Genomic DNA, 18,166 nt, shown 5'->3' on the forward strand with positions numbered 1-18,166 from the left:
AAAGTAAACTAGGGCCAGTAAACTAGGTTACCAAGCGATCATAGTTTACTTCCTAGTTTACTAAACGGACATAGTTTACTTCCTAGTTTACTAAACGATCCTATTTTACTTCTTAATTTACTTTTTAGTTTACTAAACGAACATAGTTTACTTCTTAGTTTACATCATGGAATGAGGGTGAAATTGGATTTGAGACTTAGAAAATTTTGAAGCAAAATGTTATGTACAAAAGAGATTTGAACTTCGGGTCTTCAAAGCAATATTGGAAACATCTTACCACTACGCTATACCTTCAAGCAACAAAACCATATGATTTCAAACCATTATATTCTATGTTTTTCACCCCTAGTTTACTTGTCATAATTTACTGACCCTAGTTTGCTTTATCCAACGATCCAAAAAGGCATCACGATTTTGATCAATACCATCCATTAATATCAACTAACAAGGGTCTTTAAGACCCGGTGGCACTTGAGGTGAACTCATGCCTAAGGTTGTATTAATACATTACAAAAATAAATAGGCCACCAACATCTTCCTCCATTAAATACTTCAAAATTTGATGTAGAAACCTTTGTGAAAAAATTGGACACCACCTCATTGCGCACGTCACTATCTTTGCCCGGTTCTCCATCTCTCTCTCCCCGCCATCTCGTTGCAGAAATCTATCCCTACGTCTCTCCCCTCCCCTCCTCTCCCTCACAACTCCCTCCCCCTCTCGCTCTCTCCTCTCTTGCTCTCCCTCTCATGTCGCCTGAAGAGGGAGGGATTTCAATGGAGGTTAGCCAATAGCTTTATCTTAACGCTTCGGTAGGCTTTCCTGACTGTTTCTCGACTGCTGCATTCCATCTCTCTCTCTCTCTCTCTCTCTCTCTCTCTCGTCGCTGGGAGGAAGGATTTTTGTCTTCAAAATCGTTGTGCTTGGCCGGAGCAACGGGCAGAGAGAAAGGAGGAGAAGCCCGAGGAGGAGGAGGAGGAGGAGAGAAGGACACAGGGCCCCAATTAATTAAGAGAGAGAGAGATTAGCCAACAGCTTTATCTTAACGCTTCGGTAGGCTTTCCTGACTCCTGTTTACGACTGCTGAATTCCATCCATCTCTCTCTCTCTCTCTCTCTCTCTCTCTCTCGGGTCGCTGGGAGGAAGGATTTTTGTCTTCTAAATTGTTGTGCTTGGCAGAGAAGAGGAAGAGGGGAGGAAGAGGAAGCAAAGGGAGAGGCGGGGCAACGAGCAGAGGGAGAGGAGGAGAAGCCCGAGGAGGAGGACAGGACGCCTGCATGCATGCATGCAGGGACCCGGTCGGAGACGGCCTTAGCAAAGGTTAATTAATTGGGAGCCCCCATTAATTAATACCCGAATCAAAATTGTGAATAGAAACCCGAATCAAAATAGAAGAGAGAGAGAGAGAGAGAGAGAGAGAGAGAGAAAGTGCGTGCACCCAAAAAAGGTTCAAAGTTTTTTTTTCTTTCTTTGAAGATTATGGCAGCCTTTCATTTACCACTCAAACGAGTCGCAGCCAAAGATCAAATTCGCTATCAGGCCGTGTTAGTAGCACAAATAACAGCATCGTCTATTTGAGAAAAAGACGAGTACATAATTGTATCCAGCAAAAATGCTTAGTAGTAGAGAAAAGGATCTATGGGGGAGAGAGAAAGAGACAGACACAAACACAGAGATAGAGAGAGAGGGGTGTTACACGAGAAGTTAGAAAAGGGAAGGATGAGGAGTCTAGACCTAACATGGAGTCTATCCCAAGGGGAATCTACAAGAGTCATTATAAAATTGAAGGATATGGTCTAGCCAAGTAAAGTGGAGAGTTTCATCATGAGTGCAAAACCCTTTCATACACACTCATACCACCCATATTTCATGGATTGGAGTGATTTGTTTTCAACTTTATTGTTTGGTGAAAATTTAGAACATCACTAAGGCCTTCGTGCAAAGGCAAACCAAAAAATTACATGGACCTGAACCAATGGAGAAGTTCTCAAGGAAAACAGCAAACAAAAGTTTGTGTCTAAGAAACAAGTGCAGCAGAACTTAGACATCGACTAGCAAAACAGAGGTTATGTCAGGAAACTTGTCTTTAATAGCAGCCTGGATACCCTTGCCAATTGGAGGAGGACCTTTAAATTTTACTTTACACTCCCCATTCTCTATAGAAACCACCTCTACAAACCCGCCATAATTATGAATAGCTGGCCTCAAGATCTCAAGATGCGCATCGACAGCCTGCATCCACATAAAAGTAAATTCCAAATTGGCATTTAGACCATGCACTCAGCCCACATGCAGGACAAAGAATTCGGATCCTCACATAGTAATATAAAATTTGGAAATAAGAAGAAAAACATTGCCAGAAACTACCACAAGGATGAATGGGTGCTCTGTGCACATACTCTCTCTCTCTCTCTCTCTCTCTCTCTCTCTCTCTCTCTCGGGGCAAGAAAGTGAGCTCATGGTCAATGAGTGAAAGAACAGAATCACATTGGTAAAGACTTGATAGAGCCTCCGCCATCAGGAAAAAGTAGGGTGTAATAGTAGGCTGCCCACCAAAGTGTGAATGCGATTGCCTACTCTTTCTATAATTAGGACCCCTTGCTCCCCAGCATCTTCCATGTGTCTTTTGGAGCAGCCAGCCAAGGGAGAGAAGATCGATCCGTTATAAATAGTAAGAGATTCAGCCAGAACAACAAGAATCAACACGGATCAGTCCAAGGCTTGCTTTCTATTACAACACATCTCAACAGTTAGGAGACGATTGCAGGAGGGGTTCTCACTCTATTCACACAAAACTTTCAACAAATTTAAGACAATTTTTGGTAAATATTTACGCATTCAGTAATATAGGTCGAGAGAATTACGACTTCCTCTGTAAAATACCGAAGCTTGATGGATAGAATCGGTAACTTCAATGGACAGAATTCAGCAATCTTTCGTGACGAAGATAACGCACAAGATAGACAGACTAGTGCAGAGAGAGAGAGAGAAGTAGAAGCAGTTGCTAATGACCTCAACTGAATTCTAAAAAATGAGATAAACTAGGGGAAAGGGAGTTAGCCCTTAAATATTCCCCCAGGATGCTGGTCGGCCAGCTGTAGCAGGCCGACAACAAGACAGTAGCATAAAATGCTACAAAACTGACTAAAAATACCCAAAAAATGGTAGAAAAATGCTAAATAATCTATGCTAAGATATGCTAATGCATGGACCTCATAAATGGCCAATACAAGCATGAAAAAAGGTGATGTAGACCCTCTGGAGATAATATGATCCAACACCTCCTCTTCAGTGCCAAAGGAGCGGTCCAATACCAACACGTTGAAGTAACACCTCCATAGTAGCTCTCGGAAGTGGTCTAGTGAAGTAACAATAGGCCAGTCGAAGAAGGCCCAACTAGATCCAGTCGTGTACAAAATGATAATGCACTTCAATATGCTTGGATCGTTCCCGTATCACAAGATTCTGTGCTAGAGCAATAGCACTCTGAGAATCCGAGAAAATAGTAACCGAGGAAGTGTCAGCATAGCATCCAGAATTTGATAAATCCAAAGTGCCTCAGTGGAGGAGAGGAGGTAGAATTTATGCTCCGCCTCGGTGGAAGAAGCAGAAACAGTCCTCTGCTTTTGAGACTTCCAAGAAACCAATCCAGTACCAAGCATGAAGCAATATCCAGATGTAGACCTCCGAGTATCAATGCAGCCTGCCCAATCAGAATCTGTGAAGCCAACCAAATCACCACCACCGGAGTAGGTGATGCCATAGTCTGAAGTACCTCGAAGATAACGAAGAACTCTCAAAGCTGCCTGCCAATGAGACCTTCGAGCAGCTGATGAGAATTGGCTCATAGCATAGGAGATGTCTGGACGGGTGTTGGCAAAGTAAAGCAATGAGCCAACAATCTGTCGGTACTCTGTGGAATCCACCATGAGTGTATCATCCTCCTTGGATAACTTGGCTTTGGGATCCATGGGACAAGAGAGAGGTGTACAATCTGACAACCCATAGAGTGAGAGCATCTTCTTCACATACTTCTAATGAGAAATGAAGATACAATCATCTTTCTGCCAAACCTCCAGCCCAAGAAAATAATGTAGAAGGCCAAGATCAGTCATCTCAAATGTTTCTGAAAGCTTGGACTAAACCTATGTGACCAACTCAATATCTAAGCTAGAAAGGATGAGGTCATCAACATACAAAACAATGACACAAATATCCCCATCAGAAAGAAGCACATAGAGATTGCTGTCAATATATGCCCTCTCAAAGCCAAGAGATAACAAGAAGGCATCAATCTTCTGATACCAGGCACGAGGTGCCTATTTGAGACCATAAAGAGCCTTCTGCAAAAGATACACATGGGTGTCTTGTCCCTGATTCACAAACCAAGAGGTTGTTCAACATAAACTTCTTCCTCTAAATCTCCATTCAGAAAAGCGGATTTGACATCCATATCTGAAGTGTGCAACCAGAGCCAAAACAATCCTGATGGTGGTATTCCTGGCTGTAGGAGCAAATATCTCATCAAAGTCTTCACCTGCCTTCTGAGCATATCCTCATGCAACAAGGCGGGCTTTGTACTTGTTGTCCAAAGTACCATCTGCATGAAACCTGACTTTGAAAATCCATTTCACACCAATAACACGACGATGTAAAGGCCGTGGTACCAAAGACCAAGTGTTATTCCTCTTAATAGCCCTCAACCGCTTTTGTAAGAGAGCGGTTAATGAGATAAATTGAGGTAGCCATAGCTTCACCCCAAAAAGCAGGAGGGAGACCTGCATGATGTAACAAAGCACAAGCCATCTCTTTGACGGTCCGGTTCTTTCGTTCCACAACTCCATTCTGCTGAGGAGTGTAAGGAACTGTAGTTTGTCGATGAATGCCCTTCGAAGCAAGGAAGTCATCAAGTAAAACTCGCCACCATTATCAGTCCGGAGGAATGAAACTCTACCCCAAAACTGATTTTCCACCATCGCGATCCAAGTCCTGAAACATGCAAAAGCATCTGACTTCCGAGCCAAAAAACATACCCAGACTTTGCGAGTGAAATCATCCACAAGAAGAAGAAAATATCGAGCCCCGCCAAGAGACTCAACCTCCATAGGTCTTACAAGATCTAAATGTATAAGCTCCAATCTTCGGGTTGCTTGATGAGTGGCCTCCTCTGGAAATGCATCTCGATGATGCTTGCCCATCATGCATGATGAGAAACTGTGTGAGAGAGACCTGAGCTGAGGTAGTCTGCTGACAACCTGCTTAGAATGGAACTTTTTTAAGGCAGCAATGGGTACATGACCGAAGTGAGAATGCCACAAAGAAGTATCTGCCCTCAGAAACCAAAGCCATCAAGAGGGAGAAAAGCTAATGAATATGGGAATCAGTGTGAGGGATCTGGGAAGAAAAATTGGTGACCTTGTAGAGACTCCCATCATGGACTCCATTAGCAACAACCGAGAGAGTCTTCCTGTCAATTACTTTGATGACCTCATCATCAAAGTACATACCAAGGCCCTTCTGAGAAGCTTTGTATTCTGAAAACAGATTTTTGGAAATCCATGGTACATGTAGAACATCATGTAAGGTGGTAGAAGAACCCAAGGAAACATTACCAACACCGGTGATGGGAAGCGAAGAGTTGTCGCCAATACGAACTGAAGAAGAGAGAGTCTGGTAGTCCTCCAAGATATAGGCCTGATTGGTCATGTGGGCAGAAGCACCACTATCACCAACCCATTCCACCGCTTCAGGAGTGTCACTAACCTCTTCAGCAGAAATCATATCTATGATCACAAGGAATGAATCCTTTGAAGAAGTGGATGAATATGTGACTGCCATGTATGCAATTTTGGCATATCCCTCCTCTGAAACTTTGCCTTTATCTTTGTTGTTGTCCTTGTCAGATGCTTTAGAAGCATCCTGGGCTTTATACTTGGCTTTTGCTGCTCGAGAATCATCACGACGAGCAAAGCAGCGAGCCTCAGTATGACCTGACCTGCCACGATAATCACATTCATTGCTTTTGTCCTTGGATTCCTTAGAATCCTGTTTACCCTTGCCTTTGCCTTTGTTTTTGTTGTTGTTGTTGGAGTTCTCTTTTCCGCCTTTGCCTTTGCCCTTGTTAGAGGCAACAAAAGCAGACTCCGACTTTCCTTTTCCGCAAAGCATGCACTTGTCGTGGAGATAACTCACGACTTCCTCAAAAGGGGGGAGAGGATCACGGAAATAAATATTATTCCTAAAAGAATCAAAGGAAGCAGGCAACTTACCAAGAAGTTTATGGATTTGATTGTTGATGGTGCTCCCGTACTCCTCAAGTTGCAACGTGATATGGGAGAACTCTCCAATCTTCTCAATCAAGTTATTTGACTCAGTGATGGTAAGCTTCTCCAGATCTAACTCCAATTTGGCAATCTTCACTGTCGAAACTCTCCCATACCTCCTCTGGATCTCTGTCCACATCTGATGAGCATTACTCTGGGAGGAGACAAATTGTGCCTATATGGATGGAATCATGCAATGGATGATGATAAGACGAGCCCGAGCATCCAATATGCTTCTCAAAGCAGGGTCCACCAAGTTGGGTGTGGAGATAGCCATCCACACATCGGCTCCTTCCAGCAACAATTGAGAGTAGAAAGACCAAGTATGATAGTTGGTTGTTGTAAGCTTCATGGAGTCACTGACTTGGGGAGGATTGTAGGATGGCATGTGGGTAGGGGTGGGAGCAAGACCTGGATGAGAGAAACTCAGAGAGGAAAGATTGGGAATAGGAACCACCTGTGGAGCGGCGGGAGTAGGGTAACCAGGCTGTGATGGTGCTGGAGAATCATCAAGAGAAGGAGCAGCAATAGAGAAACCTCATGAAGCCATGTCCTCTGAAAAGAAACCTTCTCTAAAGAAAGGGGCTGAAAAAAAATTAGCAAGTCCTCCTCTCGAGCTATGCACAGCAAGAAGAAAGGGAGGGAGGGTGCGAAACTGAAAGGAGAGGAAGAAGATCTCTCCAAGATGTAGTTCCCTGTCGTCAGCACCTAAAAGAGGGCTTCAGCAATCAGAAAAATCAGCAATCTTTGCTGAAAATTCAGAAATACAACAGTCCCAAGTGTCAGATGAAGAAAATGCAGCACTCTTGAGGAAGCCTCTGCTCCTGGAAGAAAACGCAGCACCTTCTATGCTGAAATCTGCAAAAAACGCAGCAAACTGTCGAAGCCTCTGCTCCAAAAAGAAAACACAGCTCTCTTCTGCTCACAGGTCAGTGTTTTTGCTCTGATACCATGAAAGAAAGTGAAGCAAATAGAAAACACAGATGTAGGCCAAGGTACTAGACCTGTAAATGCTGGAAACTGATGTTTATTGCTGAAAACTGAGCACGAGGGAAGCCCGTAGGTGCTGTGCAATGGTAAAAAGCAGCTGCTAATGACCTCAACTGAATGCTGAAAAAATGAGATAAACTGGGGGAAAGGGAGTCAGCCCTTATATATTCCCCCAGGATGCTGGTTGGCCAACTGTAGAAGGCCGACAACAAGACAGTAGCATAAAATGCTACAAAAATGCCTAAAAACATCCAAAAAAAAAAGGTAGAAAAATGCTGAATAATCTCTACTAAGATATGCTAATGCAGGGCCTCATAAATGGTCAGTACAAGCATGAAAAAAGGTGATGTAGACCCTCTGGAGATGATATAATCCAACAGCAAGTCGGTGAGAGAGGCTGCAAGGTTGGAAAACTGGTGAACATGCGTACTGTAGGCTTGGCAAAGACCTACGAAAGAATGGATCTCTTGGGCAGTCTGAGGGATGTCCCAATCCAAGATCTCTTGAACCTTTGAGAGGTCCAATCGAATCCTAGTGGGACCGATGATATAGCCCAAGTATTGAACCTTTGTAATGCCGAAGATAAGACTTTTTGGCATTTATGTAGAGCCCATTATCTCTCAAAAGTTGCAAGACTTTCTCCACAACTTTCTCATGCTGCTCCGCAATGGCTGAGAATATGAGTATGTCATCAAGAAATATGAAAACACACTTACCAATGAGGTCTGCGAAAATCTTGGCCATCATCCGATGCATTGGTAAGCCCAAAGGGCATGACTACGACCTCACACGCTCTGTCCGAAAAGCTGTTTTTGGAATATCAGCTTCAAAAATGCGGACTTGATGGTAACCACTCTTGAGGTCGATCTTAGTAAAAAAAATTGCACCATCTAAACGCTCCAAAATGTACTCAATCCTTGGCATAGGAAACTTATTCTTAATGGTGAGTTTGTTTAATGCCCTGTAGTCTACACGAAGGCATGCAGACTTGTTCTTCTTTTGGACAAATAAGATGGGTGCAGCAAATGGTAAGGAAGATGGCCGAACGAATCTGGCTCAGAGGAGCTCAGATAACTGCTTTTCTAGCTCGCCCTCTAAAGCCTTGGAAAGACGATAGGGGAACCTGCTAAGAGGTTCTGATCCAGGACCAAATCAATATGATGGTCCTCAGGACGGGATGAGGGGAGCCTGGGCAGGAGATCATCCCTAAGCATAATGTCCTAGTGTCTAGACACGAGATCTGCTAACTCTGGGACTGGAGATGAAGATGAGATAGCTGATATTGATGAGGTAGAGACCGTCTAAGCACGAACATAAATCAATGCTCCTTCTGCTACCTTGCAGATAGCTCATTGGGCCTGGAGATGAGAAATCAACGGAATGCCAAGAATGCTTCTATCCCCACGAATCATGACGAGCTCAGGAAAACCCTTACAGATAGTAAAAGTGTCCTGTCCCCAATCGAGAATAGGCTCATACTAATGAAACCACTAGATTCCTAAGATCATGTCACACCCCGAAAGAGGTGAGACAATGAAATCTCGCTTGAATGAGGCCTTTTGAACTACAAGAAAAACTGTTGTGCCTTTTGAGAAATGTGGGTGCGGAGAAAGGTGTAAATCCGTCCACATCCAAATGATAGGGCACTAATGTACAGCTCATTTTGGTAGCCAACAGGGGAGAGATGGCATCCTCAGAACTACCCATGTCAAATAGGACTACAAATTGGCAGCCCTTGGCAAAAACCATAAGCTCGGATAACGCTTTCTATGCAACATCACTCTCGCCCTCCTGCTTAGCATCAAATACCACAGATGGCATAGGATGCATAGAAGATAAAAGCTGAACTGCGTTGGTGGTAGTAGGCAGGGCTGGGGAAGCAGGAGATGCTGTGGCAACTGTGGAAGAAGGTGGTTTGGAGGCTTGCTCCGGTTGCCATTTATGGCAATCCTTCTTACCATACCCAATAGTATGACACAGAAAAAATATATATTCTCTGACTCGTACTTCCTTTGCTCCTTTGGAGGAAGATAGCCTCCAGTGATGCCTCCTTTAGCCTTTTCCTCAGGGGTTTTCTTAGGTTTGGATTCCTTATCCTTCTTACCCCTTGAACTAGAGCTAGAACTGTCGTCCTTCTTAGCGTCTTTAAAAGACGCAATACCTTTCCCCAGCTGCGAAGTAGATTACTATTGCTGGGGTTTGGTACTAGACTGTGGTTGCTTGGGCTTGTCTCCATTCATCTTCATTTTAAGCCAGAGTCAAAGCCCAGTCATATGTGCTGGGTTCAAAGTTACAAACTGTGAACGGGATGTTAGGATCTAGTTTCTTGGCATGGGAGTGAAGCAAGCTCACATGGCTGCGTGCTCATGGAGCAGATTGTTTTCTTCCTGCTAGAAAGGAACAGTGGGAACTACAGCTATGGGCATCTCTATGTTGCCAGATGTTTCATGAGGGAACAGGCAACTAGATGTATGGAAACAGAACAGAAGCTTCAAAGGGAAACAGGCCTAAGGGTTTCATGTGGAAACAGGTCGTAGGTTTTCTCGAGGAAACATGTTTTTGGGTTTCTCCACGAGATAGGTCACATGCAGGCAGAAGGTACAGGAGTGGACACATGTTTGGTACAGCCTTGCTACTGATAGGACAGGGGATAGGAAATCCATGACAGAGATGGATAGTACCCTTGGAAGGTAGAGAGGGTTTGTACAGGTGTGTCAACTGTATGGTATGCTGTGCTGTGATGCAAGTTCTCTTTTGAGAGACAGTTTGGGAGACTGTGTTGTGATGCAGAAGCACTAGATGTGTCAGGGTGTGATGCTGTTCATAGTGTGAGAGGCTATGGATGGTTGTGGCAGCCTTGATCATGGGAGAAAGCTTCTGTATGCAGACTCAATGTGAGAAGAGTCTTTCGATGTGAACAATGGCTGGACTTGTTTGTGGATGCCGTGTGGACAAGAAGCCAGATGCAGGTTCTTTGCAGGCTTCAGGAGTTCTACTGGGACGGCTGAATTACCAGCCTTATATTGTAATCAAAGCTCTTAAAATCAATTAAAGAAATACCGCAAGGGGCGCCACTGCGATTTGGGACCAATCGGTGTCCGTGTACTGTTTGCAGGAGCACTCTAGCTCCCCCTGTTTGTTTTCCTTTTCTAGGTCCTCAATGGTGTTGAAGTGTTTTATGTGCGAGTGTTTGTTTCACCGCCCTTTGCTTTCTGAAGGCCGGCTTACAAGGTTCCGTTGCCGGGACACATCGTCGACTTTCTCAAGGAGGCGAGTCCGTGGTTGCTTTGGTCGGGACAATCGCCAACTTTCCTAAGGGGGCGAGCTCGTGGTTGTCTCATGAGAGTCACATCAAAAGCTTCAACATGAGGAAAGTGAAAAGGAAGTGCAGGACATAGTGCAGGATTTTGTGTCTTTGCCTATATTAGGTGAAGAGCAAGAGCTGAAGATGAAGTTCAGGAGAAAAGACACCAAGGACAAGAAGTAGTCGGCCAGGAACAAGAAGCAGTTGAAGTGTTATGGTGCAGGAGATGCGTTGAAGGCTATGGCTTTCGACAGTTTGTCACCGGTGGTATCTTCATGGAGGCTTCATGGGTTCGGAAGACAGTTTCTTTCTATGTTTAGCAGTGGTGATCTACTATGCTTCATCGAGGACTTGTGCTTATCACTTGGGTGGAGTGCAAGCAGGTTTTGGGTGCCTGAGGATGTATCAGATGAGGCTCAAATGGAAGCAGAGGAACTTGACGAGGTTCTTATTCCTGAGCATATACTGGCACATAAGGAAAGAAAGGTATAGGGTAAGGTTTCCCGTCGCTATCCTGTGAAGTTCAAGAGCTATTCACTGATGGATACGAAGTGGATGGAGGAGGTTCACTGATGGATGCGAAGTGGATGGAGGAGGGTGACTTAGCAGATTCACCTCAGGAGTTGCAGCTTTATCTTGATGCCTATGAGTTGGAGTCGACTCTTGTTACGGCTCATTCAGGTTCAGCAGAGCATAGGTCTGGAGCATTGCCTGATGCTCAAAAGGGGGGTAGCACCTCCGCTCCCTTGTTACAGACAGGCTCAGTTGTTATCTAGGAGTCGCTTGGTGACATCTTTGTATTCACCCGAAGGTACTGAGGCTGACAGTACATCTGCTTATGGGACTTCTATGATATTGTGTACTAGTCACAGGAGATGGTGGTTGAGTATGGTTCACAGTCGCGCGCACCTTGAACTCTAACTGCAACTATGGATAACTCTATGGAGGACATAAGTCTTGCGAGCAGTCCTAGAGTTGGTTTGGTTCATGGATATATGGATCGAACTCTGTTTGTGCATGTATGCATACACTTTTTGAGGTAGAGGTATTTTTGTATTCTGGTGCCATTGGATCCTGGTACCATTGAGAATACATTGGGAATGTCACATGCACTCTGCACTAAGTGCATGGTGACAAGATGGCTCATCATCAGAAGTGCAGCATTTGTACAGTTTTAGAACCCAGTAGGATGATATTTGTCGTATGCCGTGACCCCATTGTACATCCTCAGTCCAGGATAAGTCAGGCACGAGCTACGTAGGTCATTCCTCAGCCATAGCGGGTCAGTCAGTCAGTCAAGTCCCTTAACCCACTTGGAGAGAATCATTCATGCATGTAGAGTCAGTAGAAGCCTTAGGGTTTGCATCAGAAAGCACTCTGCATCTTGCATAATATGCATACATATGCCTGTGCATCATTTAGAACATCCCCAAAGCCTTAGGGAATTTACTGGGATTTATCTGGTATTTTTCCCATATTTATTAGTATTTATTTATCATTATTTGCATTATTGGGCATTTATAAATATTAATGACCAACCTCCAGTTAGTATAAATAGGCTTGCCTAGAGCCTCTTTTGCTCATTCAGTCTTCATTGTGTTAAGAGCTCTCCTCTCTCTCTTGCTCTCAGCATAAGACTAATCCATGCCCTAGTGTCCATAAGCTTTCTTCTCCAGCCCTTGAGAACCATAGCTTCAGTCCAGCCCTAGGTGTTTGTCCTCAGCCTCTAATCAGCCTGAATTCAGCATCAGTTCATGCCATAGATTCAGCATCCTCTTCATCTCAGTTCAACGCCTGAATCCAGCAGATTGCAGCCTGTTTTACCTGCGTTTTCTGATCCAGCAAGTACAGAAGTGCTGCGTTTTTCTCCAGCCACAGTAGCAGCCCTGAAATCACCTGTTGCTGCTGCGTTTCAGTCCACAGCATCCTCCACAGACCTGCGTTTCTGTCCACAGCAGAAGCCAGCCCTGAAGCAACAGTTTACAACAGTTTCCAGCATTGAAACAGTTGTTTGCATCAGTATCCAGCCTTCTCTGCATCATCCACACATTCAGCAGTCATCTGGTGAAGGTAACTCAGCATTCATATGTGTTTTCAGCATTCTAACAGTGTGTAGAACAGTCCACCTTCTTCTTCTTTGAGCCTCAGGTGTGCAGCCTTCCTCATGCCCTTGGGAGGAGTGCATAGGCTCAAGATCCGGTCATTGAGGTGTTTCTACAGCAGTGTACAGATCAGCCTTACTCCGATCCTCCGAGATCTTGCGTTTGGCTTATCTACAGTCCAAAGTCATTCTCTCTAAAGTAATAAAGCAAATACTATCTCGTTATCGGGATAGGAGGCCCTTCAGTGGGTAATTCGGGACCCAATCTGGTGTACAGTGTTCATATCTCTCTCTCAACTCTTTAAAGTTTGAAGTAAATGAAATGGATTGCTAAACTCACGAAACTCAGGATACAGAAGACGGTGTGAGCATATTGTGTGACAGGATCAACCAATACAAAGACTTCCGCTGCAGAGCATCATTGGTATCAGAGCATTACAGGGTAACCAGCCTTAGAGCATGTTTAGTTCATCAATCATTCAGTCAGTCATCAGTTTTATCGCTTCCGCACAGATAAACCCAGTTCTGAAAATTTTGCAAGCCACCCTTAGGGATTTTCCCTTAGGTCTGCATTAGTAACCCATCCATCTGCATTCTTGCACAGCATTTAGGGTTGCACATGGCTTGCATAGCAGTTATCATAGCAGTCATCTTAGCAGTCATCCTAGCAGTCAGTCCTGCATACATGTTACCCATGAACTCTCAGGGAAGAAGGACATCCATCATCAAAGGAGCACATAAGTTTTGGCTTCAACTGGCAGCAGGGAGTTTCTCTTCCACAGAAGACGGAAGTTTGCTCCAACATCGCCTCAGGAGGTTCAGAGCTTCAGGTACGACGGAGATGGTAGGTGAAAGGTTTCCAGGAACAGGTCAGGGGTGACTCAGGTATTTGCCATTCAGTTCCCGCAGTACATAGTCTTGGCTCAAGGATTTTACTCCTGCAGACGGCCTCAGTCCCAGCAGAAGACAGAAGGGGGCAGTGGTTCGGAGGAGAAGGATCGCAGACGAGTCGAAGGTTGCCAGGTATCCACCCAGCAACAGTTTAGCAGCGGGGAATGTCACGTGCACACCAGTCAGGTGTACAGTGACATGGCATCATTATGGCATCATTAGCATCATCAGATTCATCAGGCATTTTACCAGCATTTATTCAGGCATTTTTATGCATTATTGGGGCAGCCGACTACCATTTATGGTATTTGGTGGTATTTTATGGGAGTTATGCACTGGCCGACTGCAGTCCACCTGGCCGACCAGCAGCCTCTCACCCTTATATATTCAGGCGCCTCTGCATTCAGTGATCATAGGCTCATCAGAGTGAAGCGCATCCTCATCTGGAGCATCAGGCGTTTCAGCATATCAGCCTCAGCACCATAATCAGCAAACGCAGCCTCCTCTGGAGCATCATGCGTTTCAGCCATCCTCATCAGCAAACGCAGCCAGTTCAGCCCAACAGGTCAGCGTTTCATCATCCATTCAGCATACAGCTTCTGTTCCAAAGCTCCCTTCAGCGTTTCCTTCCCAGGAGACAAGGGAAAGAGTGGACAGCAGTTCAATCCGCATTCCCAGCACATAGTCAGCATATTCAGCAGCATAGATCCATTTGGATCTCATTGTAACCGCATTCATTCATTTAATATAGCTGCACTGCATTGACACATACTTGTCTATCTCTTTGTCTATCTCTTAAACATCATTAAGTGCAGTTAAGTGTAGACTAAGGTTGAGATTACTACGGTCTTCATCCCTCTCATGTCACATTGGTATCAGAGCATTACAGGGTAACCAGCCTTAGAGCATGTTTAGTTCATCAATCATTCAATCAGTCATCAGTTTTATCGCTTCCGCACAGATAAACCCAGTTCTGAAAATTTTGCAAGCCACCCTTAGGGATTTTCCGCCGTGCTGGTGACGTTGCACCATTGGCTATAGGCAGCGTAGGCCGTCTTTAGGGGGAGCTGAGCAGACGCCATCTCTACGAGGTGGCAGTGCACCCAACGATTTAGGGCGATATATCTCAAGGATTGGTTCTTTAAAATGTCTTCATCAGGCAGTCTAGGGTTCCATTTGACGGGTGATCTATCATACATAGTCGGCCTCCTTTGCCCTCAGGTGAGGGGTGTGCTACAATACTTGGGGGGGGTCCCCAGGTGGGGCCTTGAGAGCGGGCCGTTAGGGCCTGATAAAGGACCAGTGAATAACCAGTGCGTGGCGGAAGAGGTACAGTTGGTCACCGTAGACACGACTGCCCTACTCGTGTTCACCTTAGGTCCGTGGCAGGTCCTCTAAAGTGAATACGCTCGCATGTTAATTATACATCTGGTTGGTTTTGGTGTCAATAGGTGGGTGGCCGGTAGGAGATGCTTAACGCTTAGGCGTGGGCAGATTGTTTCCCGGCTGATGTGCAAGTACGACAGTAAGGAGGCTGACCAGGTGGAAGACCACGGTTCCGACGAGAAGCTGGGCAGCCATAAGGATCAACGGATTATAAGGGATGGAGAAGCTTAGCCTGCCCCCCCCTAACATGATTCGCTTAACAATACGGCTAGCTTGCTCGGGCTCGTCGGAATAATAATCGAGTTCGCCGGCGACCTGGACAAACTCAACTTCCCTAACGAGAACGCACGCTGCTATCATGGCCAGGCATGCGGGGAGAAGGAAGCTCCACATACCCTGGACCGCAATCTGACGGGTCCTCTCCCGGGCAGAACACTCCAGGGCTCTTCCTTTCCCGGAGACCTTGTTATAGGCAAACGCGAGCGGGTATGCCGCGTAACCCAGAAGATCGCGAACACCTTCTAGGACAGCCTTTCTTATGAGCCATAGCGGGGGAGAGGGCTTGGTTTCGGGTTGGCCCACAACACGGTCCCACACCTTGTTTCCAACATCTGTTATGAGCTTCTGGCGATCCGCGTCCTTAAGGGAGGCGGGCCCCCACGCTAGGATACGGTGTGTGTGATCATTCTTCAGTTAATCAATTTGTTCATCAGTTTAATGCACATTTTCCATTAGCTAGGATCACAGACCCACAAGACAAAGTCCACTTAGCGGCTCCCCATCTCACTGGTGAGGCAGTCACTTGGTGGCAGCATTGGTCTAGTATTCATACTGACCAGGCCACAGGTGTCACAGCCTTTGACTGGGACATCTTTGTCCATGACCTGAAGACTAGATTTCTCCCGCCCCAGTACATGACCGGTCTGAAAGACGAGTTCTATGGACTCGGACAGAACGGTTCCCCAGTGCTTCAGTTTTCCGGTAAGGTTATTACTTTAGCACAGCAGTTAGGGTTATCTGAGCAGGCCAAGATGGAGCAATTCATTCGTGGATTGGACTCCAACATTCGGTTCACAGTTCGTAACTTTGAACCAAGTACATATGACCGGGCTCTGACTCTCGCTCAAAACGAAGAAATGAAGCTCAACGGGGGCAAGCCCAAGCAGACATCTCAGTCCAGTACCAAACCCCAGCAGCAGCAATCAGCTGCACAGTCAGGGAAAGGTAACGCATCTTCTAAAGATGCTAAGAAGGACAGCAGTAATAGCTCCAGTTCAGGGGGTAAGAAGGATAAAGAACCTAAGAAAACCCCTGATGAAAAGGCTAAAGCAGGCATTACTGGAGGTTATCTTCCTCCAGAGGAACAAAAGAAGTACCAGTCAGAAAATAGATGTTTTTTCTGTCATATTATAGGGCATGGTAAGAAGGATTGCCACAAATGGCAAGCGGCACAAGCTGCCAAAGCTCCTTCGGCCACAGTTGCCACAGCTTCCCCAGCTCCTCCAGCCCCGCCTACTACCTCAAATGCAGTTCAACTTTTACCTTCCATGCATCCTATACCATCCGTGGTATTTGATGCTAAGCAGGAGGGTGAGAGCGATGCTGCTCAGAAGAGCCTTATCCGAGCTTATGGCTCTGCCCAGGGCCGACAGTTTGTAGTCCTTTTCGATATGGGTAGTTCTGAAGACGCCATCTCTCCCCAGTTGGCTAATAAATTGAACTGCACATTAGTCCCATATCATCTGGATGTGGACGGGTTTACACCTGGTCTTCGCACCCACATTTCCCAGAAGGCACAGCAGTTTGCCTTTGATGTTCAGAAGGCCTCATTTCAACGAGATTTCATCGTCTCCCCTCTGTTAGGGTGTGACATGATCTTAGGAATTCACTGGTTCCGTCAGTATGAGCCTATTCCCGATTGGGGGCAGGACACTTTTACTATTTGTAAAGGTTTTCCTGAGCCTGTCATGATTCGTGGGGATAGAAGCATTCTTGGCATCCCATTGATTTCGCATCTCCAGGCCCGACGAGCTATCCGCAAGGGAGCAGAAGGAGCACTCCTTTATATTCGTGCTCAAGCAGACCCTCCCTCATTAGTAGCATCCATTACATCTTCAGTCCCTCAGTTAACAGACCTCCTATCCAGACACCAGGACATTATGCTTAGGGACGATCTCCCACCCAGTCTCCCACCCTCTCGCCTTGAGGACCATCACATTGATTTGGTCCCTGGATCAGACCCTCCTAGCAGGTTTCCCTATCGTCTTTCCAAGACTTTAGAGGGCGAGTTGGAAAAGCAGTTATCTGAGCTTCTCCGAGCCGGATTCATTCGGCCTTCTTCCTCCCCATTTGCTGCACCTATCCTATTTGTCCAAAAGAAGGACAAGTCTGCACGCCTTTGTGTAGACTACACGGCATTAAACAAACTCACTATCAAGAACAAGTTTCCTATGCCCAGGATAGAGTACATTTTGGAGCGTTTAGATGGTGCTAAATTTTTCACTAAGATCGACCTCAAGAGTGGTTACCATCAGGTCCGCATTTTTGAAGCTGACATTCCAAAAACAGCTTTCAGGACAGAGCGTGGTCACTACGAGTTCGTAGTCATGCCTTTTGGGCTTACAAATGCACCCGCAACGTTCAATAAGATGATGTCTAGGATTTTCGCAGTCCACATTGGGAAGTGTGTTTTCATATTCCTTGATGACATACTAGTCTTCTCAGCCACTGCGGAGCAGCATGAGAAAGATGTGGAGAAAGTCTTGCAACTTTTGCGAGATAATCAGCTCTACATAAATGCCAAAAAGTCTATCTTTGGTGTTAAGGAAGTTCAGTATTTGGGCTACATCATCGGTTCCAATGGGATTAGACTGGACCCCTCAAAGGTTCAAGAGATCTTAGATTGGAATATTCCTAAGACCGCCCAAGAAATCCGTTCATTCGTAGGTCTTTGTCAGGCCTATAGCACACATGTCCATCAGTTTTCCAACCTTGCAGCACCTCTTACCGACTTGCTCAAGGAGGTGAAGACTCGCAAGCAAAAAGTCTCAGTTACAGGTAAGGCACTTGAGGCATTCCGTGCACTCCAGAAAGCTGCCTCAGAAGCGCCTGTATTAAAGTTAGCATCATGGGACGAACCTTTCGAGGTCATCACCGATGCCAGCAATGTAGCC

General features: G+C 45.6%; 1 protein-coding gene across 1 annotated transcript in view; it reads right to left on the minus strand.

Annotated features, from left to right (window-relative positions):
- Nucleotides 1-1,793: 1,793 nt before the first annotated feature.
- The window catches only part of LOC147642445 (uncharacterized), a 36,420-nt gene continuing 20,047 nt past the window's right edge, over nt 1,794-18,166 (minus strand). The window contains exon 3 of the mRNA XM_086806589.1: nt 1,794-2,230. Within this exon, the coding sequence (XP_086662715.1) occupies nt 2,039-2,230 (192 nt within the window). The 3' untranslated portion in view covers nt 1,794-2,038. The remainder of the gene's footprint in view (nt 2,231-18,166) is intronic.

This window comes from Cibotium barometz, chromosome 1 (assembly GCF_041138505.1).
Source record: "Cibotium barometz isolate CiBa-2024 chromosome 1, ASM4113850v1, whole genome shotgun sequence".
Lineage (NCBI taxonomy): Eukaryota > Viridiplantae > Streptophyta > Polypodiopsida > Cyatheales > Cibotiaceae > Cibotium > Cibotium barometz.